Source organism: Sphaerodactylus townsendi, linkage group LG03 (genome assembly GCF_021028975.2).
Source record: "Sphaerodactylus townsendi isolate TG3544 linkage group LG03, MPM_Stown_v2.3, whole genome shotgun sequence".
NCBI lineage: Eukaryota > Metazoa > Chordata > Lepidosauria > Squamata > Sphaerodactylidae > Sphaerodactylus > Sphaerodactylus townsendi.
In genome coordinates, this window is record NC_059427.1 from 84,332,738 (window position 1) to 84,360,468 (window position 27,731).

At 39.5% G+C, this 27,731-nt stretch overlaps 1 protein-coding gene across 1 annotated transcript in view; it reads left to right on the forward strand.

Moving 5' to 3' along the window:
- The first annotated feature begins 418 nt into the window (after nucleotides 1-418).
- Nucleotides 419-27,731, forward strand: part of FAM13B (family with sequence similarity 13 member B) — a 70,525-nt gene continuing 43,212 nt past the window's right edge. The window contains exons 1-7 of the mRNA XM_048487372.1: nucleotides 419-713; nucleotides 13,710-13,815; nucleotides 17,813-18,002; nucleotides 19,547-19,759; nucleotides 23,223-23,397; nucleotides 24,957-25,095; nucleotides 26,076-26,227. Of these exons, the coding sequence (XP_048343329.1) occupies nucleotides 13,798-13,815; nucleotides 17,813-18,002; nucleotides 19,547-19,759; nucleotides 23,223-23,397; nucleotides 24,957-25,095; nucleotides 26,076-26,227 (887 nt within the window). The 5' untranslated portion in view covers nucleotides 419-713; nucleotides 13,710-13,797. The remainder of the gene's footprint in view (nucleotides 714-13,709; nucleotides 13,816-17,812; nucleotides 18,003-19,546; nucleotides 19,760-23,222; nucleotides 23,398-24,956; nucleotides 25,096-26,075; nucleotides 26,228-27,731) is intronic.

The following is a 27,731-nucleotide window of genomic DNA, read 5'->3' on the forward strand; positions in this document are numbered from 1 at the left end:
AATACTAGGAGACACCAGTTACTCTGGATTATTATGGAGCATTCTGCAGTAAATGTTATTGCACCTCACAGCCAAATAACCTCCAAAAATCCAACAGGTGAAGTGTTCATCATCATCTGTTGTATTTCTGCCCGACAGAGCACATTAAAGCCTTTTTAAGGGGGAAAAAGCCTACCCGTAGACCCGCTTCATGCATCTTCCTTCCTCAAGAGTCTCTCCCCTACACCTGTCATCCCTTCCTTAAACTTCACAGGATCTATTTATACGCCACCCTCCATCGCTCACCCAACAGACATCTCTCCTCGCTTCTTTGAAGCCCCCTCCTTAAGTACGTCACCTCCTGAGGAGGGAGGAGGAAGATAAAGTAGGTAGGAGGGGTAACGTGCGCGGCGCTGCTGTCAGTCAGGAATGCGTCACTTCCCTTCCGAGCCTGCCGCTTTTTTGCTACTACGGTTGAGGCGTCTGTCGGCGGAGAAGCTCGCGCTGTAATAGACACTCGCGCGCGCGCGCCAGAGATCGTGTGTTTATCTGGCCGCGAGGGGCGGGGCCGGGATCGGGACGGCAGCTCAACACTCCCTACCCTCAACTGTCGCCGCTGGAAGACCGGCCCTTCCGAGCCAAGGGAGGCCTGGCGAAGCAAGGGCCCCGAAAAGAAAGAATCGGAGAAACCTGCTGCTGAAACTGAGGGCCGAGGGCAGAGTCACCCGGCAACGGTGAGGGCACTGCAAACAGCGCATGCGCGCCAGGGTAGTGTCCGGCGGGGGGCAGTTATGGATGCGAGCGGAATGTGAAGGGAAGGGGCTTGCGAGGGAGACAAGACCTTCTACGGGGAGAGGAAGGCGGGTTGTGAGCGGGGAGCGACCTCAGCCCCTGAGGAGGGTTTCAAAGGGAGGAGGGTGCATTTAGCTCCAGGCTGGGAAGGGGCGGTGGGCTTGGGAATGCGCACAGAGAGGGACGTAGAAGGGCAAGAGAGGCTGGGCGAAGGAAGGACATCTTTGGAGCAGGCGAGAGGATTATGTTCCGCACTCTCCGTGGAAGTTGAGGTAGTCGAAAGAGTCCTGTCAGTTTTCCCTTTTCTGTGAACCCCCAACCAGAGAACTTAAGAGTGATGTATGTGAAGAGCGATATGTGGCCTAGTGAAGGCTACATTTCAATAAACCTATTCTTCTATATAAGATGCCACAACAGGTCAAAGTATAGTTTGATCAAAGTGTAAGTATCCCATCCACCACATTGCGAGTTCAGGTATTTCTTTGGAAGGGTAATAATGAATAAGCTTCTTTTTGTCTTGCTTAAGTCATTTTCTTGGGGGAAATGACATGGCAAGGATCTTTGAGGAAGGCCTTCTTGTATAATGTAAAGATATTGCATCCTGCATTTCTCCTTAAAGAGGACCCAAGTGCTTTATAACATTTCTCTCCTGTCCTCCATTTCATCTCCTCAACAATCACCCTGAGAGGTAGGTTAGGCTGAGAGAAAGCGATTGGTACAAAATCACCCAGCAAACTTTCTTGACAGAATGGAGATTCCAGTTAAGTATCAACCTATGATGTGGGACCATCTACTCAACAAGCTATTGGAGATGAACCTACTGAATACAGACCAGATGCTATTGCCACATGAGGTGCAGAGAAGAAAGATTATTAGAGAACAAAATACTTTTATCTGATTGAAGTTAAATCACATAACAAGTAAAGGTTTTTCTATCTTCTCTGTCATTCACCAGTCTGAATCTCTGGAAATCTTCCTGATGTAGTCATTATATTAGCTTATTTAGAAGGGTTCTTAGTCATTTTCCTGTGGAATTTATGGACTGAGGTCCTGATGAGACAAGTAATGAGGTGCAGTTTATTGTCGAAGGCTTTCATGACATGAAACAATTGGCTGTTGTGTGTTTTCTGGACTGTGTGGCCATGGTCTGATAGTTTCATCTAACAATTTGCCTGTATCTGTGACTGGCTTCTTCAGAGACATGATTTTACCATGACATGTCTCAGAAATCACCAGCCATAGATGCAGCAAAATGTTGGGAGCTAAAACTACCAGGCTACAGACACACAGCCTAGAAAACCCGCAACAGCCAACAGAATGCAAGTTTCTTCACCACTGCTGATTATCTTCTGCAGTTATGATCTGCACGGAAGTATTGAATAATTGCTCAGGGGTCACTCGGTTTGCGTGAGACAACAGTGAGGTCCTGCAGCCACACAAATTGTGTTCTTTACAGCAGATCCCAAAGGTTACCGCATCATACACTTCTGTGGCCAATTTGCAGAGATTTTTCTCAGCAGACACTTCAATGTGGAAAGGGATCGCTGATGTTGAGAAGTTGAAAGCTTTTAATGGACAAAATCAAGCGCTCCCCCGCTGTTATTGCTATTATTACTATTATGTTGCCTCTGTAGCCTGTGTTTCATCAATAAATTAGCTGTGTTCTGTGTAAAGATTTTACTTTATTTCATCCTAAAATTTATGAGTTATTTCAAATGTTTTAAGTAAAATGGTTTGTCGTTTAGTTTCAAACCTAATTGCTGAGGGTACGGTGCTGTTAGATTGTCTTATTTCTGTTTCCCAGACAAATGAACAAGGAAATACCGGAATATTATCCACAGTTCTAGTGTTTCTTGCAGGAAATGCTCCTGTAATGCTGCCATGTAATTTGTGGTTCTGTCCACAGTGACCTACTCAAGGTCTCATCCAGCTGAAGTTTCTCTCATTTAAGCCCAGATCTCTGTCACATCCCAGGACTTTATTAATACTATTTACAATTAAATAGCAATCCTTTTTAGAAAAGTTATCAACTGACGCTTTAAAAAAATGATGTCAATTATTATTGTCCTTTAAAAATAAAGTTATTTTAAATTATATCTGAATTTAATACAGTTGGCCTGCTTTTTAAAAATAAAGTGAGAATTTAATAAATAATAGTAACATGAGGACATAGTTTGAGATGCCAAAAAGAGTCTGTAAAGGCCAAATATCACAGAATTCGTCATGTCGTCAAAGGACAAGGACTTGATATTTTCTTTATATTACTCCTGGTTTGCTTTGAAAAGTGGTAAGTTTTGTGTTAGTGGGATCGAAACTGAAATGGGTACTTTGTAGTAGGCAGTTCTTTAGAAACAAAAAACACTGTTGAGACGGTGAAGGTTCTGTGACTATTTCAAATGTTATAGAGCAGCAAAAGGGAGGAGAGTGCACAATAATGTTACAAAATAAAATATAGTACAAAAATAAAAAAGATCCTTAATGCACTTTCAGTCTACTAGTATACATTTCTCTATACTAAATAATAATATATACTGTCTCTATGTAAAATATATATACTCTGTGATAACATTTATCTGTACAAGAGACTCCATTCTCTATACTTTAAATGGTTTAACACTTTAAACCTTCAGCTTAAAAACACACATTTAAGGTGTTCTATGATGTAGATGGTTGAAAATTAAAGTTTGTTAAAAGAGACGTGATGTTTGAAGTATCGGGTGATAATCTTTTATTTGTCTAACTTACTAACCCATTGTACTACCAGGTTCTAGAAAACTGTTGGTGGGTAAATGGCTTTTATCGAGGGGGCCAGCCCCTTTTTCTTTTCTGTTTGGCCATACAACTTACCACAGATCACAAAAACCTAGCCTAATAATTCAGTGGAAAAAAGGCTTATTTACACACACAATCAAGCTCCCCTAACTATGCAAAAGGGCTGTTTCTCCCCCCACCCCCATAGGCTCCTCTCACTTTGCAAATGGGCTCTTCTGGCTCTTCTATGGCTTGATAGAGTTTGTCTCATGTTCTCAGGCAGGAGGTTCTTTGAAAGTTCACCAGAGGGACCTAGTCCTGGTAGGGAGAAGCACACCATGGGGGGAGAATGGGAGTATGGCTTCCTTTTTTCCCCTTCCAAGGCTCGCAGCAGCCTGCGAAAAGCACATGTGGGGAAAGGAGAGGAAAGGCTGCTGGGAAGTGTAGTCCTTGCCTCTCCAGGCAATCTGGGTTCAGCAGCCCTCACTGTTTCTGGCAAGATGTTGCTGTGAGCTGTATGAGACCAGATAAATACTGAGTGTTGGTTTGTGCCTGTCTCTAATTTATGATAGGTTTATCTGGGAGTAGGGCCTACTTTTCATTCAAACTGTTGTTCTCAATCACCTAAACCAGAGAAATACAAAGCCTGTTTTGTGTAAAAAAAAGCAGACCAAAAGTATAATTGATTAAAGTACAGCAAAGTGGCATTATTAACAAGTCACTATAAACCAGTGTCTTTGAACCAGGATTAAATCATGGGTTGAAGGGAAGAGAATAAACCACGTTTCAATAAAATGACAAATTATGACTTGTGATAGAGATTGATTTCCAAGCTCTGCTTGGGGGAGAGACGTCCCCATTTTTAAAAAACAGTTTTCCCCATAATGATAGAGTATGCCTTATTGCTGTGTGAAAATAATACTAATATTTATTTTTAAAAATTAGATAAGGTTGTACATATTAAGTCACTTTCTATTGTGGCAGCCTGCAAAATAACCCTTCTATGTGTAAAATAATAGTTAAGGAATTCTTAAGTTATTATGAGTTAAGAGTTTTGAGTTAAACTAAAGTTCTCTTCTGACTTTTCTGCTGCAAATAAAAGCATACCAAAGCAGAAGCAATGTAAACCTCCTTAGATTGGTGTTTGGGGTTTGTTGTATTTTCTGTATGAATCCCCTATTGCAGTAAGCAAAGGTGCCAGGTGCCTGTTTTAATTTACTCAGATGTATGGTCTCTATATCTTCTCTGTTTATCAGCAGCCAAGTCCACAGCCTTCATCTTCTTTTTCTCTGACACTCAGCAATATAGAATGAATGTATTTTTTATCTTGCTCATTTTTAGAAGCTGCTACAGTCCCTGACCCCCTTACCTTTCTGGTAGCCCAAACATCTGTAGTATTGTTGCTTAAAGCTTAATTGGTGACTGGATTCCCTAGCCAGCCTGCCACTGAGTTTCCTTTGCCTTGCATACCCAGAGTTTTGTAAAGGTACAGAGTCTTTTGGCTCTTCTCACCTGGGCTCTTCTCACCTAATTCTTAATCTCTTCTCTGGCTGCTCATTATTGTTTCTCTCAGTTTGGGTCCCAAAGCTGCAAGACTTAATTTATTTCTATTACCATCTTATAATAATAGAAGAAACCCCTGTTTGTTCAAGTAGCAGTTTCCCCCCATCTGTTTTCTTAACATATCAATATATTTAGTAATGGAAATGAGACATATGAATTCTCTATGACAATGATATCTATGCATTTTGTAATGAGTACTAAATTCATATGATGATGTTAACACTGAAGCTTGTAGTTTCTTGATGAAATGGTGGTAAATCATTATGTCACAAAGTGCTGAATACTTGGACATTATCCTTTGAATAGAGGGGAAGGGAACTTTTAATACAGCTAACTGTAGAAGTTTTTTTTTTCTTCAGTCACATCAATTCAGTCACACCTCCAAAGGACTTTGTGACTGCATGGAAGGCTGCTTGTAGAAACTTTGTTTTATGGGAATTGAAGGGGCAGCAACCTGTATGAGGATCTGGTGCAGGGATGATTCTGTGAGAAATGGAACCCATTGTAATTGGTAACTTTTCAGTGATGAATAGCCAGTTTTATGCAATACAAATCTTCAATCATTCATTATAACATAAAACAGGACCTGTATAAATGTGTCTTAAAAACAGGTGCAATGAAATGCAGGGTATTAAGAATTGTGTCCAACAAAATTAGATTTAAACTTGTGGACCTTTCAGTCATCATGATTTACTAAACCCCTACTGCATTACTTTTTGGATTTGTCCTAACTTTTTAAATAGCAAAAGATTTCAAGTGGTCAGGATAATTTCTTCCTGTATGTGAGGAGAATAAATGCTTATATGCAGTGAGAAATGTGTAAGTTATGACAATTAAAATAATTTCATGTTCTAAAGAAAAATATCACTCTTACAAATCCTTAAACTTTTAAATTGCTAGAGCAAGGTAATAAAATGTGACAGCATTTCTTTTTACTAATAATTAAGAGGTAGAGGATTATTTTTTAAATTACTATTAAATGAAAGAAATACTTGCCTACCTTTTCGTAAATGAGTAATATGCTTTCCATTAAGTTGGATTTAGTGATCTGTCAGCAAAAGCTGCTGATAGTTGTACATCTTTTCTCCCTTCCCCCCCCCCCCCCCCCAATACTTGGTGGCTGTTTCCAACCCTTGGTATAGTTATTCTCATGGTTGCAATTTCCCTTCTTCCCCTTATATCAGTGGAACTTCACTGATGGAAGAGGAAGAAAGCAATGTTGCCCCCTTCCCTACTTCAGAGAGCTCCATGGCGCAGAGTGATGAACTGCAGTCAAAGCTCTGCTCACAACTTGAGTTCAATCCTGACAGAAGTCAATTTCAGGAGCTAGCTCAAGACTTACTCAGCCTTGTATTCTTCTGAGGTTCGTAAAATGAGTACCCAGCTTGCTGCGAGTCAAGTATAGATGACTGGAGAAGGTAATGACAAACCACTTTGTAAACATAGTCTGCCTAGTAAATATTGTGATATGAAGTCCCCCCATGGGTCAGTAATGACCTGGTACTTACACAGGGGACAGACAGCCATTACTTTTTACCTTACTGCAGCCTTTTGACTTAAATGGCTGTTACTCTCCTTGGGTTCTATGATTCCGGGAGTAAGGTTTATGGGGGTTGGAAATGGCTCTTGGGAGCAGGAAAAGCAGGAAAGATCCTTGCACTGGGTTCAGCCCATTGCTTTTCACTGGAGAATTTTGAGATTTGATTTGGCAAAATGTGTTGTAAGTATTATACTAAATCTTAAAGATGGCATAATTGAGTGTCCTGAGTGTAGATTGTTACATTGAAATATCTTTAAAAGTGTTGAGCTTCATCCTGGAATGTGTTATAACTGGTTTGTTTTTCACCTGAAATATAATTATCTGTATCTTCTGTTTGGAAATATAGTTTTAATGTATGCATTTGTCAATGTAGTTATTATAGTAAGGAAATTAGATTTTTATGGCTTGCTTTAATAAATGCATATTTTATTAAGATTTTCTTTTTTAGCTTTGAGACTATTTGTATGTCAGACTGTTTGATCTGTCTTTTCAGTGGATTGTATGGTATAGATTCTTAAGAAAGAACTTTTACATTTACTGGGATGTCGAACAGAACGACAAACCTCTGTAGAATTTTCTTTGCGTCACATAGTGAGCAGTAGTGATATGGGCAACATTATATTTGTGGTCATGATGCTAGAAATTTCTCAAACGTGGGCAGAACTGTGAGCTGCAGGGGGAACTGGTAAAATATAAGAAACATTTTAGCTGTTTAAAAACACGATTAAACTTAATTAGCAGTAGGAGTATTTTTTAGAAATAAAGCTTTAGTGGTGTAATGATTTGGTTATGATCCTGCAGCCTGCTGTTCTTTGACAGGTTGCTTTTGATACACTCCTTCAAATATTGACCATGCATTTTATTACTGCTTTGGAATTTATTTAATTAGTATAACAACAGTATAAGGAGGAGCATTAAAAATTATGATTATGGATTTGGGTTCTGCTAGTTATGTTTACATAGGGTTTCCCTCCTTCCCAGTATTTCATGCACCTTCCACATAGAACTTCTAACTAGAATTGGGAAACTGATAATTGTCTGCAGTCCATCAGTTCTGTTAATTACCAGTCTCTGCAATTTATTTGAATGTTTGTTAACCATCATTATTCTACAAACAGACTTCCAGTAACCTAAGTAATTATATGTGCTCAGGCTTTCTGAACTGGAAAGATTCTCTCCCTTTTTGTTTATATATGTACATAGATTGATTCAGGGCGCGTGTGTGTGTAAACTACATTTATGTGCATGTGTTCCTGGTCTGCTGACATGGAAACAATAAGCTGTTGAAAAATTCCTGTTGGTAGTTACTGTTTGCCTTTATTGTTGAGGGAAGATTAAAGAGAGAAACAGCCATTTGAAAAGTAGTCATTGTTCCTTTTTAAGAATACACATGCATGTTGTTGCTTTTTTCCCCTTGTTGTGAAGTCACATCTGGCTTATTCTGACCTGTTTGGGATTTTCAAGGTAAAGGACATTCAGAGGTCATTTGCCATTGCTGGCCTCTGCATTGTGACCATGGCATTCCTTGGAAGTCACCCTGCTTAGTGGCTGAGATCTGACGAGATCAGGCTATGCACTATTGCATAGGTGTTCTAATTTTGTAAACTTTATGATGCGCTATTGACTTTATTTTCTCATGTGGTAGCCACATACTTATTTGTGCGCAGGTGCATCATTATCGATATAATGAACAGTTTCGCAACACAGAATAACTTTATAGATGTTAGAAATGAGATAGGAATGAAATGGTATGCTTGTTATCAAGAAGGTAATGATTAAGAAGTGCTGAAGTCTCCTTTTATTCTCTCTTAGGCTGATTTTTCATAGGCAGGTGAAAGGGGTCACATGGACCCGTGTTGCCTGTGTTGCCGTTTGCACAGTAGGTTTAGGGGGCAGCGAGGATCTCTGGGATCCTGGCGTCAGGAGGCAGCATAGTTTGCACAGTAAATGCAGTATTTCTGTGCAAATGATTCAGCTGAGAATCTATCCCTTCCCTCGAGAATTCACCCCACCTACTGACACAACATGGCGGCCATCTATTAGAGAATTCACCATAATGATGGACGGAAGGGGGTGGGCATAGAACTCTTTCTGCTTGTCGTAGTTTGCACAGGGTAAGCAGGAAGTGTTTTAAACCTGAGTTAATGTTTTAAAAAAAACGTACTAATTTAGCAACATTAATTTAACCCGGCTTCAGGTCAAAAGCATTTGGGGAGTGATTTCTGTGACAACCTCTCCCCCAAAATGCTTTTTTAAAAAGGCCTGAGCCTGTTATATTTGGCCTGCGCAGAATTATCCTAAGCTGAAATGTATTCCTCTGAATTTTGCCTCTAGTGACCCTATGGTCTGAGGTAGTAGTAGGATTACTATATGCAGGAAATGAGGAAATGTGGAAATGAGTAGGAAATGAGGTAGTAGTAGGATTACTATATGCCTGCTGGTGGGAGGGATCTTACTGGTGGGCCTGCACTTGCTCCCTGGACTAGTGAAAGAAGGTCTGGGGGAGGTAATGACATTGCATGATATCACATCCATCCTAAAACTTGGATTTGATGTAAATGCACTGTGCAGTGTGTTTAAATCACACCCTGAATTTTGGGTGGATGTGATGTGCATCTTTCAAGTTTGTTTGCATGTTCAGAATATCTGATGTAGCTGATAATTATACTGAACAGTGCCATATGATAAATTATAACACAATACAATAAAAACTAATAATTTTAATTAATATAAATTACTAAGATGATTCCCAACATTAAAAAATACATATTGTATTCTTAAAATCTATTCACAATATGTTTAAGTGTTTTGGAGCTCAAATTATGAGGATTAATAATAATATAAATATATAATTTCATCAGCTTCCTTTTCAGCTCCTCATTTTTACTAGTATGAATAATATGCTTTTCATTTTTCTTGGAATTTATTAGTTGCTCTCCTATTCACAAAGTTTGTTAGTTTTCCCATTACTGAATATTCAGCTAGTTTACTTTTTTAATTCTCTTGACATTCTTTTGTTTTTCATTTTGCTGCAAGAATAACTGTAGCTGCCATTGTCATATATTGAAGATGGTGAAATTCTAACGGGGCAGAGAAAAGGCAGAACTACCCAACACCTTCTTTGCCTCAGTTTTCTTCCCAAAAGAAAACAGTGTTCAACTGAGGGGAAGGGGGAATGTATCAGAAGATACAGTAGGGGAAATTCAGCATAGAATAAACAAAGAGCTAGTACAGGAATACCGGAATATTTTAAATGAATTCAAATCTCCAGGGCCTGATGTGGTACTTCTCAGAGTATTAAAAGAACTGGCAGGAGTAGTCTCAGAACCGCTTTCTATAATCTTTGAGAACTCCTAGAGAACAAGATCAATCAAAGCACTCCCAACGTATTTTCATCCAGCCTCTGTTTTAAAACCTCCAGGGAATATGTTAATGGGAGGTATTTTTCTCCAGGTGCATCCTTGAATTCTAAGTAGACCATCTCTGAGCTACCTGGCTTTTATTTTGCATTGTATCTATGGCCCTTTCCATACACGGATGGAAACGCACCTCCACCAGCATGAATCATGCCTGTGGAGGCTCAGGGACCGTTCGCACGCTAGCGTGCGAGCGGCCCCGACTTTCCCCTCAGCCAGAGAGGCGGCTCTGTACTGAGCCACCTCCAGGCGCCCCCCTTCACTCACCGTCCCATCCAGCGTCGTTCTGGAGGGCTGCAGGGACCCGGCCACACTGCCCTCCGATCTCCAGGGGTCGGAGGGCAGCGTGGGCAGGGCTCTGCAGCCCTCCAGAGCGACGCTGGACGGGACGTTGAGTGGAGGGGGAAAGCAGTGTCTTCCTGCCGGTGCTGTTCACACCACGCTGACGGGAAGACGGTGCTTTGGAAAAACCTCGCTTGTTTAGCGAGGATAACAGGGGTGGCTTCATGCCGCTCCTTGGTGGCCAGGACGGCAGCGCCTCCTGTGCAAACAGCAGCCCAGGGACGGCATTTTTGCTGTCCCTTGGCCGCTGTATTACGCCCCTGCGGAAAGGGCCTATATGAACTGACTTTTTATTCCTGAGGTAATTATGTAGATCTTCTTCCAAATCTGCAATTTCCAATTTTATTAGTCTTTGTTCTTGATTTTTGATCCAATCCACAATCCAAATTGGGCCAGCTGCTTGATAATATAATTTAATATTGGGTATAGTTAGTCCTACCCTCTTTTTCTCTGAAAATCCAAGGAGACTTTCCAGACATTGACCAGATATTCAGAGTCAATTCAGTTGTTGTGTTTAAAGACTAATTACCCATGGGACATTCTGGTAAAGTTTACACATAAGAAAACATGAGACACTGTACTAAATTAAAAAAGATAGCCCCCATTCTAAAAAGTGGCAGGAAAAGAAGTGCAGATATTCCAAAGTTTGCTGAGGAAAAGGAGGAATTTTGATTTCTTAAGACAGATTTTACAAAGGAAAGAAGTAAAGCATGGATGGAGAGTTCTATTTGCTATGGAAGTTGCACTATCCAAGGGCAAATGAATAATCACCACAGTAGAACAAGCTAAGCAATTGGCAGAAAAAGTATCAACTGAGAATCAGAGGAGAGAGTCCTGTAGTACAATTACAGGAGTAGGTCCTGTAGACAATTTCCTACTAGTTCAAAAGAAAACTCTATGAAAACAAAAGGGCGGGGGGTGAAATATAAATGAGCACTAGAAAAAGAAGATGACAAACTGGATGAGATCACATCATTAGAATAAAATGGGCAAAATGAAAATTTTATTGTTCAGTATTAATGGTCTACATTCTCCATCTAAGCGAACAAAAATATTTAATCAATTAAACAAAAATATATTTTGCATTCAAGAAACACATGTGAAGAAGACATGAACGTAACATAAATAATAAGTTGGTTAAAGTATTTGTGGTATCAGTGCATTAAAAAGGTGTTGCAGTTTGTATAAACAAGTCACAAATTAGAAGAATTAAGGGACTTAGAAGGAAGATACATTATTTTGAAAATTAGGCTACCGGATAGTAAGATGTCTATATTAGCCACAACTTATGCCCCAAACCATTCAAGAGGAACATTTTAATGAAAATTTCTTTCCATCCATACAGGATTTTCAAGGAGAGAAAATTATTTTTGGGGACATGAGCAGGGTAATAGACCGCCCCCCCCCCCCCGATAAATCCTGAAAAACTGGAGGAAGCAAAAATGTCTTCAATGTTATGGAAATTTTACAATTAGAGGATGCCTGGAGGATCAGAAATCCAAATACTAGATACTGTACTTTTTTCTGATAAGACACCAAACATATTCAAGGATAGGTATGTGCTGGGTATCAAAAATCGTAATTATCAATCTAAAGAATGTAAAGATACAAGTAAAGACCTTTGCAGATCACAATAACTTGGCAGCAAAGCAAAGGTACAAGGGGAGGGTGGCGATTAAATGACAGTCTTCTATTCCAAGAAGACATTGTGGCTGTCTTTCGCAGGTGGCTGTCAGATGACCTGACCCTTGTATATGATGGTGAAATGCCCATTATGATGGAGTCAAGTGAGGGAGGAGGTCTTTATATTGTTGGGCTTCTCCCCTCCCCCTTTGGATCTTTCTCAGTGAACTCTAGGCTAGTGATCTTTATGAGTAAAGATTTTGCCCTTGTGATATAGTATCCCAAGCGAAGTGGTTTACTTTTTTTTCTTTTTGATAGGAGTGAATGGCAACTATTACTTAGGAAAAAGTAAGCAAGTTGGTGAAGGAATGCAGTTTGGACAACTGCTGTATCTGCTGTAAGCCTGCAGTGACTAGTTTTTTTCTATCCCAGCTTTGTTTTATTTGGATAAACTTTGTGAAATTCTGAGTGGATTCTCCTGGACTCAGGAAATGGATTCCAAACCCGGTGTTGATTTGCTAGATCCTGACACCCAGTATTGAGTGTATTATATATTAAATATAATTTTCGTAGAGGAAGGAGTAGGTACAAATGTTAACAAATAGATAAATTGAGAACATAGCTGTTTACAACTACTATAGTGCTATGTTCCTTCTTCATTTGCATGTAGAACACACAACATGTATGACAGCCAGCATTATATAATGGCTAGAGTATTGAACTAGGTTATGGGAGACCCAGGTTTGAATCTGCACTCAGCTGTAGAAGCTTGCTGGGTGACCTTGGGATAGTCAGAAACTCTTGGCGTAATCAACCTTACAGAGTTGTTATGAGGATAAGATTGAGGAAAGGAAACTGTTTTTAAGCCTGTTTACATTACTGTCGAGGATAAAAGTGGGATATAAATCAAGTAAATTAAATAAACAGCTTCAGGTTGGTCTTGCAAGCTTAGAGTAATTCTGTCAGTACTTGATTAATTTGATTGTTAGTAATTGAAGTATATTTACAGAAACTTGTGAAGTTGACCACTAAATCTAACCCAATGACTAGAATTCCTGGTTTAATTTTCTACTACTTTATCTGTTGTTACCACATAAATTTTATAAAGGTGGAACAAAGTACCATATTAACAATCTGATGAACTATGCTTCTTTTCCTGATTGTATATTACTTTCATTGTTAACTATTTGTTTTGTAGCATATACCATGGACAATTATACTTTATGAAACAATAAAGCAGTTGTTGTTAGGATTATACAGAGCTGGTTGTTTGATGTATCCTTGCCACTCATTGCAACATTATATCCCAAAGACATAATTGCTGGACTTGGTATGTTCCATGGACATGTTTTCCTTTGCACATCGTAGATCTAATTTTGAACTGGGCCATAGAGTGTAGATAGAAAAATCTATATAATGGAGCTGTAGGAGGCAGGAGGGATTTTTGAGAATGACTGCAAGTTTTCAGAAAGTTGAAAAAAGGTAGATTAAAACTCTCCACCTTCACTGCCTCCATTCATGTGGGTCCTCCAAGCCCTGGCATCACTTTTTTGCCACTCAGTGGGGTTATAACAGGAAGATGCTGATATATATATCGAAATGATGTTGATGGCATCACTGTTTTCAAACTTGATATTGAAAGTTCTTTTGATATTTCAAAACTTAAAGAGTGTTTAAATCTTTTTTGTGTATATATTTTTCAGGTTAACAGCTGAGGTACTGATCGAATTCTGCTCTTCTTCAATGAGGAACTACAGGCTGATCTTCTGCCATAACCTCAAGCAACCATAAATGACAAAAGAATGCTTGGTCAGTAAGGGTAGCTGGCGTAGAAAATATTTTGTAAACATAGGTGTTTAAGTGGTCTGAGGTAGGTTTTCTAAGCTGTTAACATGTTTTCTTCTAATAAATTACTTGAGGGCTTATTAACTTCATGTATTTGACATGAATCATTTGTTAAAAGTGTGGCTGCGGTTCTGAGGCACATCTGCTCTATAGGCGCAGGTGTGAATCATGCGAAATAGCCTCTGGGAGTATACCTGCTGACAGTTTAGCAACAGGCCTCTGGTTCTTGTGTTCCTTCCCAGCCCCTTCTGTATTTATCTCCAATTTTGTCATTGTCACATAACTGAACGGAAAATTTTTTGAATGCAGGGTTTCCTAAAGTAAATGCAGGTTAGCATGTACTTAACTGGGTGTTTTAACATGTGGGGTCAAGAAGACTGGGGTGTCTATCCTAACTTACGCTGAATGAAGTTCCATTCTCCAGCCGTTGTCCAGGTTAAGTGGTTGTTAGAGGAAGGCTTCTTCGTCTAGAGGCACATTTTCCCCAGGGTAGATTATTTGCCATTGCTTTCAAATGCATATGGAATGTTTCACATTTAGTTACTACATTGTGCAGGATTAGTAAAAAAAAAATACTGTGCAGTGATAAGACAATGAGTCATTCCAGGGCTTTCTCCTGTACACTCTGGATTAAATTCTGGAGAGTTCTTTTATTTGATCCTAGTTTGCTGGGGTTAGAGACAACATTAGCAACTACCGTATATACTCGAGTATAAGCCAACATTTTCAGCACATTTTTATGCTGAAAAAGCCCCCCTTGGCTTATACTCAAGTATGTATGGTAATTCCAAAATGGTGGCTGGAGCTGCTGTGGAGATCCAGTAAGCATGTTGCTGCTTTTTTTCTAACTCACCAGAAAGCTGTAAAAACAAGCTGTAAGGACAGCCTGCATAGCAGTACAACTAGGGTGTGTGTGTGTGTGTTAAAAGAAACCGAGGCATTTCTCTCCTAGGGGTTATTAGTGCGTTGCATTCTAGATGAATACAATACTTCATACAATAGTTTACTGCCAAATACTGATGTTGCTGAAGACAAAGACTTTCTTTGGAGCAAAGTTTAGGCTGACATGTCTATGAATCCCAGAATTATTCTACATTTGGAGGAAAACAGTGGTTCATTTGTGTTCCCAGAGTGCTGAAAAGCTGCTCATCCCTAATGCAAACTCTGTTAAGCAACACTATCACATCTTGCTCCCAAATCTTCTGTTTTTAGCTGCTACTGAGTCAAGTTCGAAGGCTTATACTCAAGTCAATAAGTTTCCCAGTTTTTTTGTGGTAAAATTAAATGCTTCGGCTTATATTCGGATTGGCTGATACGCGAGTATATACGGTAGTTTAATACTACAGTGCTGTATTAGGTTTCTTGTGGCAAAACAGTTAGTCTTCACAACATTACATGCAATTTATTGGTCGTAATTAACCTGTCCTCAGAGCAGTTAATGATGGGTTTTGCCACTGAGTTTTTTCCACTATAATGTGCTATTTATTTTCTGAATTCTACAGGTGTTCTGTAATGGTCATTTTGCATACTGGTCATTAAATGTTCAAAATAGTATAAGTGTACAAAATGTTTATCATATTCAATATTTTCTGTATAGTGTTTTTTTGTGAAAATAGAGTCAACAGTATAATCAACAACAAATTGTTCCAAAACACCTTTGCAAAAAACAAAACAGAATATCAAATAAATGCCCACAACACTGAATAATTTAATATCATAATTTATACACTCATGCTTGCATAAAATTGTACTGTATTGAGGTGTGTTTGCATGATTATGTGTGTCACTTGATTTTACATTATTTAATTATGGAAGAATAAATGGTTTGCAGCTATATGTGTAGATTGATTCCATTGAAAATGTCTGCTTGATGTGATAGGTAAATGTGCCCACTCTGAGAGAGAGGGCATCTTGTGATGGATGATTACCATCTGTTCATCAAGGAGGCAGAACCAAAACTCAAACTTGTTTTTTGAGTGGAAGCCATCCAGGGACATAACTACAGAAAATGGCACCCAGGGCAAGCAGTGAAATCCCCCCCCCCCCCGGAGTCCATTGCTCCAGCACAACCTCCACAGTGGGGCAGTGGAGTCTGGGTCAGGGGGTTCCTAGCCACCGTGTTGTGTTAATGAGAAGGAAGAGAAAAAGGAGAGGAAAGAAGGAAGGAGGGAAAGAAGGGAAGAAATAGAAAGAAGGAAAGAGGGGAAGAAAGAGGGAAAGAGAGAGAGAGAAAGGCCCACCTGGACTCCTCTGCTCCAGCCTCTTCAGCATGCTGTGGTGTGGCTGAGTCCATGAGAGTAGTGGGGGTGGGGGAAGCTGGAGTCTGGGCAGGGAAGTCCTCAACCTGAGGATTCCCATCCCCCAAACTCTGCTAAGGCACCATGGTCCCTGCATCTTTCTTCTGCCCCGCCCCCTGCTATGCCTGTGAAGTCATCGATTGATTCAGTTTGTTTCCTGCCTTACTAGAAAGCACAAAGTTCCTTTTAGAGGAACTCTCAATAGTGTTCTCTGCACAGAGGACTGAGACCCTTGTTCCTTCTCAAATTGGGAAGCAGGAACTGCTGCCCCACACAGCTGGGTCAGTTGAGTCCCACTAGAACATTCACAGCCACTGATATCCATAGGAATTTGGGAACTTCATGGCCAGGAGCAGGATTAATGGAAAAAACAGAAACTTGTGGCAGAGCATGGTAAAGGAGGGATGGGTAAACCCCATTATCTTTGTGGACTTTGTGGAGGAAGTATCTAGCTGGCTTAAACGAGTGATTCTAGAGAATTTAAACTCTTAGAAACAGTGAAACCTCTCCCATATGCAAAGGCAGAAAAATACATTGTTCTTAATCCCAAACTAGGTCTTTTATAAGAGAAGAGTTAGAGATGAATATGAGAAATAGAGAAGAGATTCAACTTTGCCCTCAAATGCAATTCAGAAGACAATTCCGCAGTATGCATTTCCCCCATCAGGAGAGAGAATTGGGCTGTGTCTGATATGGCTCATTGGCTTCTTCTGATAAAGGAGATGTCTCAGAAAGGGAAAAGAGGATAGTATTGGATTAGCCCAAGTGCCTGTTTAATTTGGAAGACTATCAAGGGTTGCTAGGCAAGTCAGTAGTGGCTCTACATCTCTCAGAACCCACTGACTCTGGGGAAGAGGGAAAAAAAAAGTAAGGTGGAACCAAAGAACTGAAGGTTACCTGGAATGGAGAAGGTAGTGCCCCTACTTAAATCCTTTGAACACCAAATGAAGGAAAAGTGGACTAATCCTCGTTCTGTTGAGCAGAATCCTAATCTAGATATTACTCTTTACCTAATCCAAGTGATGGATGTTTTGTTGATTCCATTAGTAGATGCCCTGGTAGTAACTTTCTTATTAGGGGGCCTAATTAGTAAGAGCCCCGACCTGGATAGCCCCAAGCTAGCCAAATATCATCAGCTCTCAGAAACTAGGCAGAATTTAGATGGGCCACTCCAAGGACTACCAGGGTTGTGATGTGGAGACAGGCATTGGTAAAACATTTCCAAGCTTTTCTGGAATCATCCCTACATGACCAACTGGATTGTAAATCAGACTGCTCTCAGAAAGTCAGATGAGGCTCCCGTTATGGCCATTTTGTATTTCCATTTTAAGGTTCTCTAATGTTTAACAGGTTGAGCATTATTTAAGTGTTTCTAGCACAGATTCTGCTTTGGGAGTTACTAATCTGAATTAACAAGTGACTTCCACCCAGGAATTTTAGTCCTGCCTCCTTGATGGACAAATGGGAGTCTCCAATGACAAGATACTCTCCCTTCCTCAGAGCAGAAGGACCTTCATGGGGTCAGTGTTCTGCTGTTACACATACAGGTCATCTCATAACCTGAAGTTGCATTCATCAAATAGTGGGTGTCCATATTAATTCATATCCTTTAACTAAATGTTATTTAATATATGGATATGAATCTTCAACTTTTTATTTTACAGAAAGACAGCTTTGATATTGGGCTACATAAAGATATGAGGAAGAGCTCCTCCCCTTCCTTGAGTAACTGCAACTCTGTTCTCACTAACAAAATATTTGGAATTCCACTTGATGAACTGCAGCAGGAAGGACAGCCAGGCAATGAAATTCCATTCATAGTTCGCCATGTTGTGGACTATATTGAGGAACATGGTAAGTATAATTAAGCCAGTGGCTTAATTATAAACTTGAAGTATTTAGACATATGCATTATTCATTTATTCTTTTTGCCTTGATCTTAAGAATTTCATTGATTGATTGATCGATTGATTTTAGAGAATGACATGCCACCTTGTCAAGAGACTGGCTTGCCTACCTGCCTCTTGTATTTCTGAAACATTAGTTCAATCTTGAGGCCTGCATAAAAATCATACCAGTTTTTCTTTCTGAGAACTCAAAGTCATGCTGACTGCAGTTTCAGAGAACAAGATAAGGAAGTCCACCCAGATTCCGGTTAGACTATTAGGCCTAGTGGTTTCAAGGCCAAAGAATCCAGAGAGGGCTACACATAGCATCTCGTAAGCGCAAGGATCCATGGGTGGGAGAAGCTGCTAGTTTAATTAGGCCCTTTATAGTACATGGCCTCATGATGACAATACACCTGATTGGTTAAGTCACCTGGTTAGCAACTTACCTGATTAGTGAAGTTACAATGTTCACTATAGATTAGATTGGTCAACTAGTATCATGCCAATCATGTGGGTTGTTTGTCATGAAGGAAGGTCTTTCATGCCAGTCTTTGCTGTTTGGATTACATCTAGACCAAGTGGGCTGTAATGACTGGAACACATCCCTTGGATTTGGGGCTTTAAAACTCCTTTGGACTCAGTCTTATTAGGTAACATTTGGATGTAAAGAACCAATGCTTTTAAATGTGCTAAGGTTAGATATTCAGCTTTTATTATTTTATCCTTGTTCACTGCTCTTTTATCATATATTACTGCACGTTTCGTTATTAAACATTATTAATTGTATTTTGTGGTGTTGTGGGTTTTGGTGCTTCAGTCTGAATTCAGTACTGTAGCTCTATTGGTTATAGCTACCAGAATAACTGTTTTGGAATTCATCCTTTCCGGGTTGACTTCTTGATCTTAGACTTGGAAGGGCTAGATTGGTTGGTGGGTTAATTAAGGGGTCTGGTGGTAGCATGCTACCTGTGAAGATTCACACTCTAGCAATTTGTAGTTTTGTTCCTGACCAACCTGTCACTCACTCAAGGAACTCAATAATTTTCGGCATCTGGTTGAGTTGGCATGCGGAGGGCCTAATTAAGAAAATTGAGACAGCAGTGTAATATCTTGTTTTGATATCTTGTTTTATCAAAGGGATAGCAATTTTGCCAGAACTGCAGCCCTTGTTTGTCTTTGAAAAAATATTCTTATTGACTGAAAAGTTAATTAATTGGTGTGGGTTGTCTGTGTCTTACCTTGCTTGCCTTTCAAATGGGAAAAGACTTTTCTGTGGAAAAGTGGAACTTTAGCAATAACTGCAGATAGGCCGGTTTTTCAGATACTACCTGGCTAGATGACTGTCTTTCTACAGATGTTGCCTACCTCTGTTTGTGTTGCTGCTTCAGTCACTCCTGACTTATTTATTTGTTTAAAAGATTGTTTAAAATTTTTTGCCTCATCTCCTTGGATTTCAGATGGAGTAAGTAATTTTATTGGGGTGTGTGTGTTTTTTCTTTCTAACTTAAGGAGGTCTAGAGCAAGAAGGACTTTTTCAAGTCAATGGGAATGCAGAAACAGTTGCGTGGCTTCGGCAAAGATATGATAATGGAGAAGATGTGGACCTGGTTAAAGAAGCAGATGTACCTTCAGCTATTAGTCTTCTTAGATTTTTCCTTCAAGCACTTCCAGAACCAGTTATTCCTGGCACTCTTCATATGCATTTGATACAACTTTCTCAAGGTAGTAGAATAATCTTAATAAAGTTTAAATAGCTTCAAGAAATGATCAAATCAAACCCTTCACAAGTGATTTTATCTCACTGTCACATTCCGTATGTTTGCAGAGAATTTTGCTGCAATTTATTGCTTTGGTTTAAACTATATATATATTATGCCAGGTTGAAGGAAATGGGGTTATCATTTTAGAGAAAAGAGCACAGTTTTCACAGTTGTTTTTTTTCCTTTTGGTGGTCTTGTGGATAGATTTGGGAGCAGTGGCAATGTAAAAGTTGGTGCAGTGTTCATAGTTTATGCTACTCACATCTTGGTGAAAAGTTCCTTGTTTTCTTTGCTAGTCTGAGATTTCTCTGTGTTCCTTTATTGTAAGACCAGTCTCTCTCTAATGGTGGCTTCTCATAGAACCATAAAAGCAAATTTCTAAGTATAGTTGAAAACCAGTTGAGCCTTACATGGCTCAACAAGGAAATAAAAATTATTACAACCCCGGAGTATCTGGAAGAACAAAATTCTTTGGCAGTCTTTCTGAGAAGTATCTCCAGGTTTCATATACAGAATCATAGAGTTGGAAGAGACCACAAGGGCCATCATGCCCAATCCCCCGCCATGTTGGAATACATAATCAAAGCACCCTTGACAGATGGCCACCCAGTCTCTGTTTAACCCCCCCCCAAAAAGAGACTCCACCACACTCTGAGGCAGTGTATTCCACTGTCGAACAGTCCTTACCATCATGAAGTTCTTCCTAATGTTTTTCTGCACCTTGAATCCACTAATCCATATCCTAGTCTCTGAAGCAGCAGAAAGCAAGCTTGCTCCATCTTCAACATGACATTCCTTTAAATATTGAAACATGGCTATCATTTCATCCCTTAACCTTCTGTTCTCCAGATTTAACATACGTAGCTTCCTAAGCCTCTTCTTGTAGGGCAAGGAATCCACACCTTCTACCATTTTGGTTGCCCTCCTCTGGACCTTTTCTAGCTTGTCAATATCATTCTTGAATTGGGGTGCATAGAACAGGACACAGTATTCTAGGTTGGGTCTGATACATGCAGAATAGAGTGGTACTATTACTTCACTCGATCTGGACACTATATTCCTATTGATACAGCCCAGAATAGCATTGCCTTTTTTGGTTGCTGCATCACACTGTTGACTCATGTTCAGTTTGAGGTTTGCTAAAACTTCCATATCCCTTTCACATGTACTGTTGTTAAGCCAGGTGTCATCCATCTTATATCTGTGCATTTCATTTTTTTTCTGTCTAAGTGTAGTATCTTACATTTATCTCTGTTGAAATTCATTTTGTTAGCTTTGAGCCAACTCTCTAATCAGTCCAGGTCATTATAAATTCTGACCTGGTCCTTTGGGGTATTAGCTACCCTTCCGAATTTAATTTGTTGTCATCTGCAAAATTGATTACAATGCCCTCTATTCCATCAGCCAAGTCATTGACAAAAATATTGATTAGCACTGGGCTCAGGACAGAACCCTGTGGCACCCCACTAGTCACTTCTCTCCGGAATAAAGATGAGCCATTTTAGTTCACCTTTCTGTCATCTTAAGTTACGGTGAGCATGCTTCCACTAATTTTCTTCTTTGGTTACGTTGCTACGAAAATCAGCCTCCTTATAATCGCAGCTTAGTGTATTACCTGATGAGTAAAACTGTTTGTCTTACATTTCTGTTGCTAGTAATTTACAGTCTACATTACAATAGGAAGGGAGATAAATGTATGCCAAACCTTGATACGTAACTAGGAATATGAAAGATAAAATGAAGCATAAGACCTTTCTTCTTCTGTGTAATCTGGTAAATCGTGGTTGTACATCTAATCTCCTTTTTAAATGGTATGTATTAATAGGCTGCTATCAGTGTACATGGCACTTTACAGAATAACAAGAAGATAGGAGAGCTTACAGTCTGAAATTAGACGTGGGGAGATTCTAGTGGGAGCGAAGAAGAAGGATGTGAGGGTGATCAGGCACAAATATGTTCCCTGACATATACTTGAGCCTAGTTTCAGTGGTAAGGCGCTGTACCAAAGGCTTCATGGAAAATGTACGTTTTGAGAAGTGAATTATGACAGGAAGTTCCAGGGATAAGGGACAATGGGGGGAAAGGGCAGTCATTTGCAACAGAACACCTTTGGACAGATGACGACTTCTGATTTGTGATAGACAGTTTGTAACCTCAAATGTAACCTCAAGTGTATTTGCTAACTCAGTGGTTCTCAGATGGTGATTTGCTGAGAACCTCTGAGTCTACAAGGGAATTCAGGGTTTTCTTAGCAGTTACTAAGAATCTTAGCAGTTACTAAGAATTGGCTGTCCCCCAATCTCTGTGACCACCTGCCCTTCTGTCTCCTGCTGACCGTGCCTGCTATGGATTTTCCATCTGTGACCATTCACAACCAAGTATCAATGCAATCCACATTACAAGCAATGTGGCAATACCAGCATTTCTTTCAAAGCTAAATGTAGTCTTTGATTCAGCCAACTTACTGCTTCATGTCTTCGCATTTCTCTGTCCAGTAGGAACCAGGCTCAAACTATTTCTGCTAACAAGAATCTTACACTGCAGTCTGTTGAGTCTTATTGTTATAAGTGACAAATGCCCTCAAATTTGACACGTCCCTTTTTTCCTCCCTTCTTGGAACCCGTCCTGTGCCCCTTTAAAGGAGGAGATTTGAGCATCAGTTTTAAGGACAGGATAGAATTTTCATCAGTGGCTTCTTTCTGGGTACAAACACCACATATTTGATGTTAGAAATGACCACTTGAAGAAATAATTGCAGATAACCAACTTGTTTTTAGTAGTCTGTGTGCAGACTTTGTTCCCAAAGGATATTTTCTGTCTTTCCCTGCTCGTGGGAACACATTACTGTCCACCTGCAGTACTATTTTTTTTACAAAAGTTACTACTGTGGTTTTAGTAAGTTTCCTGCAAAATATAGTTTATTAGCTCATGTTAACTACTCTTATTGATATCAGTGCCATCATTGTTGTCAGGATTGTGGACTAATAGCTAATAAGGATAGTTTTAAAAGTATATTCTGAATGGTTACAAAACTGAGTGGGTTGACTGTGTTTAGGACTATATAAATCCATTGTTTAGGTCTATGTAAATCTATTTTACACCAACTGGGTGTAATCCTTCTTTGTGCACTGATCAGTATAAATATTCTGAATAAGAAGAAATAATAGAGCAGGTATGTAGAATCAATAGAACAGATATGTATGGAAAGGCTGAAATAATGTGGTGTGGGAAGTTGTATATCCATTAGAATGCTTACATACTGTTTAAGGTTGAATTTAAAATTTGAAATCAGCATTGCCAAAAAATTCCTTCATACTTTTTTGGTATTGAAGTGAAATTTGTCATCTTGTTAAATGTTGTAAGATGTTGTTGTGCAGCAGCCCACACACAATTTGACTAAACAGTTCTTCCGTTCCATTTTACAGATTATAATGAAGATGAATTTGGAAGAAAGTTGAGGTTTCTCTTGCAGCAGCTTCCACCTCTTAATTACAGTTTGTTAAAATTTCTATGTAGATTTTTAGCTAATGTAGCATCACATCATGAAGATACTTGGTCTGCAAGTTCTTTGGCTGCAGTTTTTGGTCCCGATGTCTTTCAGTAAGTTAGATACTACAGAATTTTGTTATGTGCTTTTAATGCAACTTTGCAGTAAATACATTTAGACTTTTCTGAATGATTTGGCAGTTAAATTATTTGACAGAACAAAATTTAGTTTCCTTTGCATAAAATTGGCTTTATTGTTGTTTAGGCTATTACAGTGAACACATTGATTAAAAATGATTGACTAAAAGTTCACTGTTCATATCGTTTTTTGAAGTTCAACTATTTAATCTAAAAATCAAGTTTTATTTTATTTCATTTACACCTTGCCTTTCCCCCTCACAACAACCCTGTGAGATAGGTTTGAATGTATTTGTCTGACTGGCCCAGCAAGCTTCCATGGCAGGTCCTAGTCCAGCACTCAAATCACCATACCACAGTGGCTACTATTTTATCTTAACAACAGCTCTTTTAATTGTTTTAACTTATTTTTATGTATATTTTCAAACATTGCATTTTGCATTGCAATAGAAAATTGTAGTAGTAGTGTAAAATTAAAGTAGTACTACTTTAAAAGTAGCATAATTTTTTAAAACAAATGGTGTTCCTGTTTACCGTGGTTGTTGTCCCAAGATTAATGTGTGTGACCAAGTGCTTCTGAGCACATATTGGGGCTTCTGTCATTTGTTCATCATGTTGCACTGGGAACAGCTCTGGAACATAGTGGTCTTCACCACATGGTTTATGACCCTCAAGAGGGCCATAGAATTCCAACTAGTGGTTTACCTGGCCCTGTAGGCCATGTTGACTGTTTTATTGAAGAACCTTGTGTTAGTGTGTATGCATACAGAGCTAGGACACTATGTCTTTTCTTTCTTCATATATGTGCCGCAATGAGACTGTTCTGTAGTAAGGATTACTTTTTAGAACAGGCAGATTCATAGGTCTCCCTCCGCTGCCTGGGAAAGCTCTCCCTTGCTTTCTGCTATTTCCAGGTCATTATTTTCCATTGCAGCCCAAAGGCCCCTGTCTGAGAGCATGATATTTTGCAGATGGGGGAAGAACCCCATGCCACAAGCAGGGGCAAGGAGCCTCGGGTGCCTGGTGGGTATGGGGAAAGGGAGAAAAAAGGCAAGGGAGAGCTTTTGCAGTGAGAATGGTTTCTGAATTTGCCTTTGCTGGTTTGTCCCTCCTGTAGTGCTCATCCCCCACCTTGTGCTCAGCTTGTGTCCACCTGTTCTTGGTTCTCTTATGTTGCTGCCACAATTGTAGATCATAACTCTACCTCCTTCTTTTTCCTGTTTGATATCATGAGAGCATGATGTTACATGACTTGCTTGTAGCTGATTGGGTCCTAAGCCTGTGTGATAATGGTGATTGCCTCATCTGGAAAGGATGGAGATAAAATTGTTCTAGATTACTTTCATGAACTTAGAAACAGAGATGAGAGATATGCAGATGGAAACATAGGATCAGAATTTGTAATATGTACATTTCTGACACCCCCCCCACCCCCCCCACCCCCCGGTAAAATATCTACAGAGCAGGCAACTGTTAGTAATCTTTGGAAAATGCGTTTCAGAAATCTTAACGTTTATTTTGACCTTTTTTCTTAGCATTTACACAGATGTGGAGGATTTGAGAGAGCAAGAACTAGTTAGCAGAGTTATGGCGGGACTGTTAGAGAATTATGATGAACTTTTTGAAAATGAAGAGGAAGATTTCTCATCTAATTTAAGTTCAATAACTGAGCAGGTAAGAATATCAAAGTACTGTTTTAAGTTTAAATATTTTGTAAATAAAAATGTATTATTAACACTAGTTCACAAATATGTTCTTGACTTAGCTGTGTGTCCTGCTGTGTAGAGGTTCTGCGCCCTTGTGAGCAACTTTGTGAAACCCTGTTTATTAGATACAAACTTCAGGGTATTGCTAAGCAATTCTGTAACATGAACACTCATGAAACTACCTTATATGGAGTCAGACCATTAATCCATCAAAATCAGCATTGGCTAAGAGTGGCAGCAGCTCTGCAGGGCCTCAAGTAGAGCTTTTTCACATTGTCTATTGCCTGGTTCTTTTATCTGGAGATGCCAGGGATTGAACCTGGGGTTTCTACCTGCAAAGCAGAGCCTCTTCTATTGAGCCACAGCCCCTCACCTGTTTTAATTGTTATGAGTGTAGGTTTTTTTCCTAATCACTTTTAGGCCTCAGAAAGCATAATCTAGATCCTTGGCTGCGGCATGTTGAACATTTGAGCTTTGACTTTCGTGAAAATAGGGTCTTCTCATGTCATCATTGGCTGTGTAGCCCTACAAGTTCACTGACCTGTGTTCTATCCCGTTGGTCTCCTTTTTGTCTTCCCTTTCTAGTGACTTCAATTGCATGGGCTTTTAAACTTCATTGCACTTGGTCAGTCCTCTTATACCTTTTTCTTTGTCCCAAGTACTTCACCCTTTTATGCCTAATAAAGGTGATTGGATTGGATTGGTACTTCACCCTTTTATCACACTGTGGCTCACTTGTCCTCAGCATTGCCTTTTCCTTTATTTCAGTTTCTCCCCGTTGTTCATAAGAGGATTTTATACATTATACCACAGAATTTTTAGGAAACCTAAATTTATTATCACCTGTTCCTCCACTATCGACTACATAAAGCATACTTTTTCTAAAGATTTGAGATGTTACTAATCTGATTTTTGGGGACATTTGATTTTTACTGATTTTTTTTAAAGATAAATGATCTATTGGATGATGATGTAAAGCTTGACCAGCCAGAAATGCCAGAAGAAGAAGAAAATATGGACCCAGAATATAAGCAAGATATAGAGCCTCGAGATATGATGGAGAGCATCTTGGAGTCATGCAGTGTTGCAGCTTCAACAAGGTATTGATGATATTTCTACTATAGGCAGCATTAGCTAAGCAGTACATTGTTGTATTTTTTTACTCTCGAGAGCCAGTCAACATCAAGTGGAATAGCGTCCATTCAGAGTTCTCTCATCTGACCTTTTTGTTAATTAAATCTATATCTTCTTACCTAAGGACCTAGCATGAATATTTTAGCCACAAGTATCTTATGAGACAAACTGAGAGATAGTAAGCTTTGCAGTTGAAAATGAATTGCCCACACCCTGCTCCAGCATATATGTATGAATACCCCGCCAGCTTTTTCTGTTGCTGACCATGACAAAATCGTTCTTAGGCCCTATGATTAATGGCAAAATGTATGTATCTAGTATCTTACTTGTGATACTTCAAAGAATCCGGTCAGAGAGTAGTTCCACATCTACTTCTTTTCATTCTCTTGTAAGTTTAGAATTCAGTGGGCAAAGTGCAGTCAGAATTAAACACTTTAACACTCCATTAATTTCAGAGCATGTGTTAAGCACATGCCTCATTCTCTTCTGTTGAAGTCAACAGGAATTAAACACATTTAAATTTTGATAGATCATGCCATATATGCTAGCTTAAAATTTTATTTACCAACCTTTTTGACATTTTAATAGAAATTAGTTTACTGCAAGAGAAATAATCATGACATAAAACACAAATTAATTTCTGACTATTTCATTATTGGTGACTCCAGCTTTATAAGATAAAAGTGGGGGTTCCTCATGGACTGGCAAGGGGACATCTCTCATTTCCCTTTCTCCCACTGTTTGTTCTTTCCACTCCCTAAAAGCCCTCTAGCTTCTTCCCTGTTTGTGATTTCTTCTCTCTTTCCCACTCACCCTCCAATCTACATTTATCTGCTTCCTGTTGCCAGCTTTCCCTTTTCCTCTCCCCCTGGCTTTCTGTCCTTGGAAAAATTTTGTGCAGTCCCAGCTGCTGAACTGGGCCCAGTTGTGCAGTAGGGAACAAGCAAGGATTTCTGAGGGCACCTCACCTGTATCCCCCTCCCCAAACTGTTTCCTCTTCTCTATATCCATAAGTTCAGTTCGGTACATATTTAAATCCAAAGACTGGAGTTATGAATAGACAGGATGAATCTTTCTACAAACTCAAAATAATGCCCCATGTTTTCAGAAAACCCGAATCTTTAAAGGATATCCTGTATTTTGTGTGCCCTACATTTTGCTGGGGGGAGTCCCCCCTCCCCCCCCAAAAAAAATAGAAGCAGGGCATACAGGGTAAGTAAGGTATTGCCACACCCACACAGAGGAGAAGTAGATGCCTATCAGATTTTTTCCCCTAATGGCATCCTTCCTGGTTTGCTTAGTGCCTTTTGGGTGCCAGGTTTAAGAAATTTTTGTTCAGGTGTTTGAATTTTATTCCAGATCATCTTCTAGTACGGTGATGTCTGGCCATTTTATTGCTGTATATAACTCTGGATTTTTAAAAATCATATTCTGGCTTTGCTCACAATCTGAGTTGGTTTGAGTCCTTTC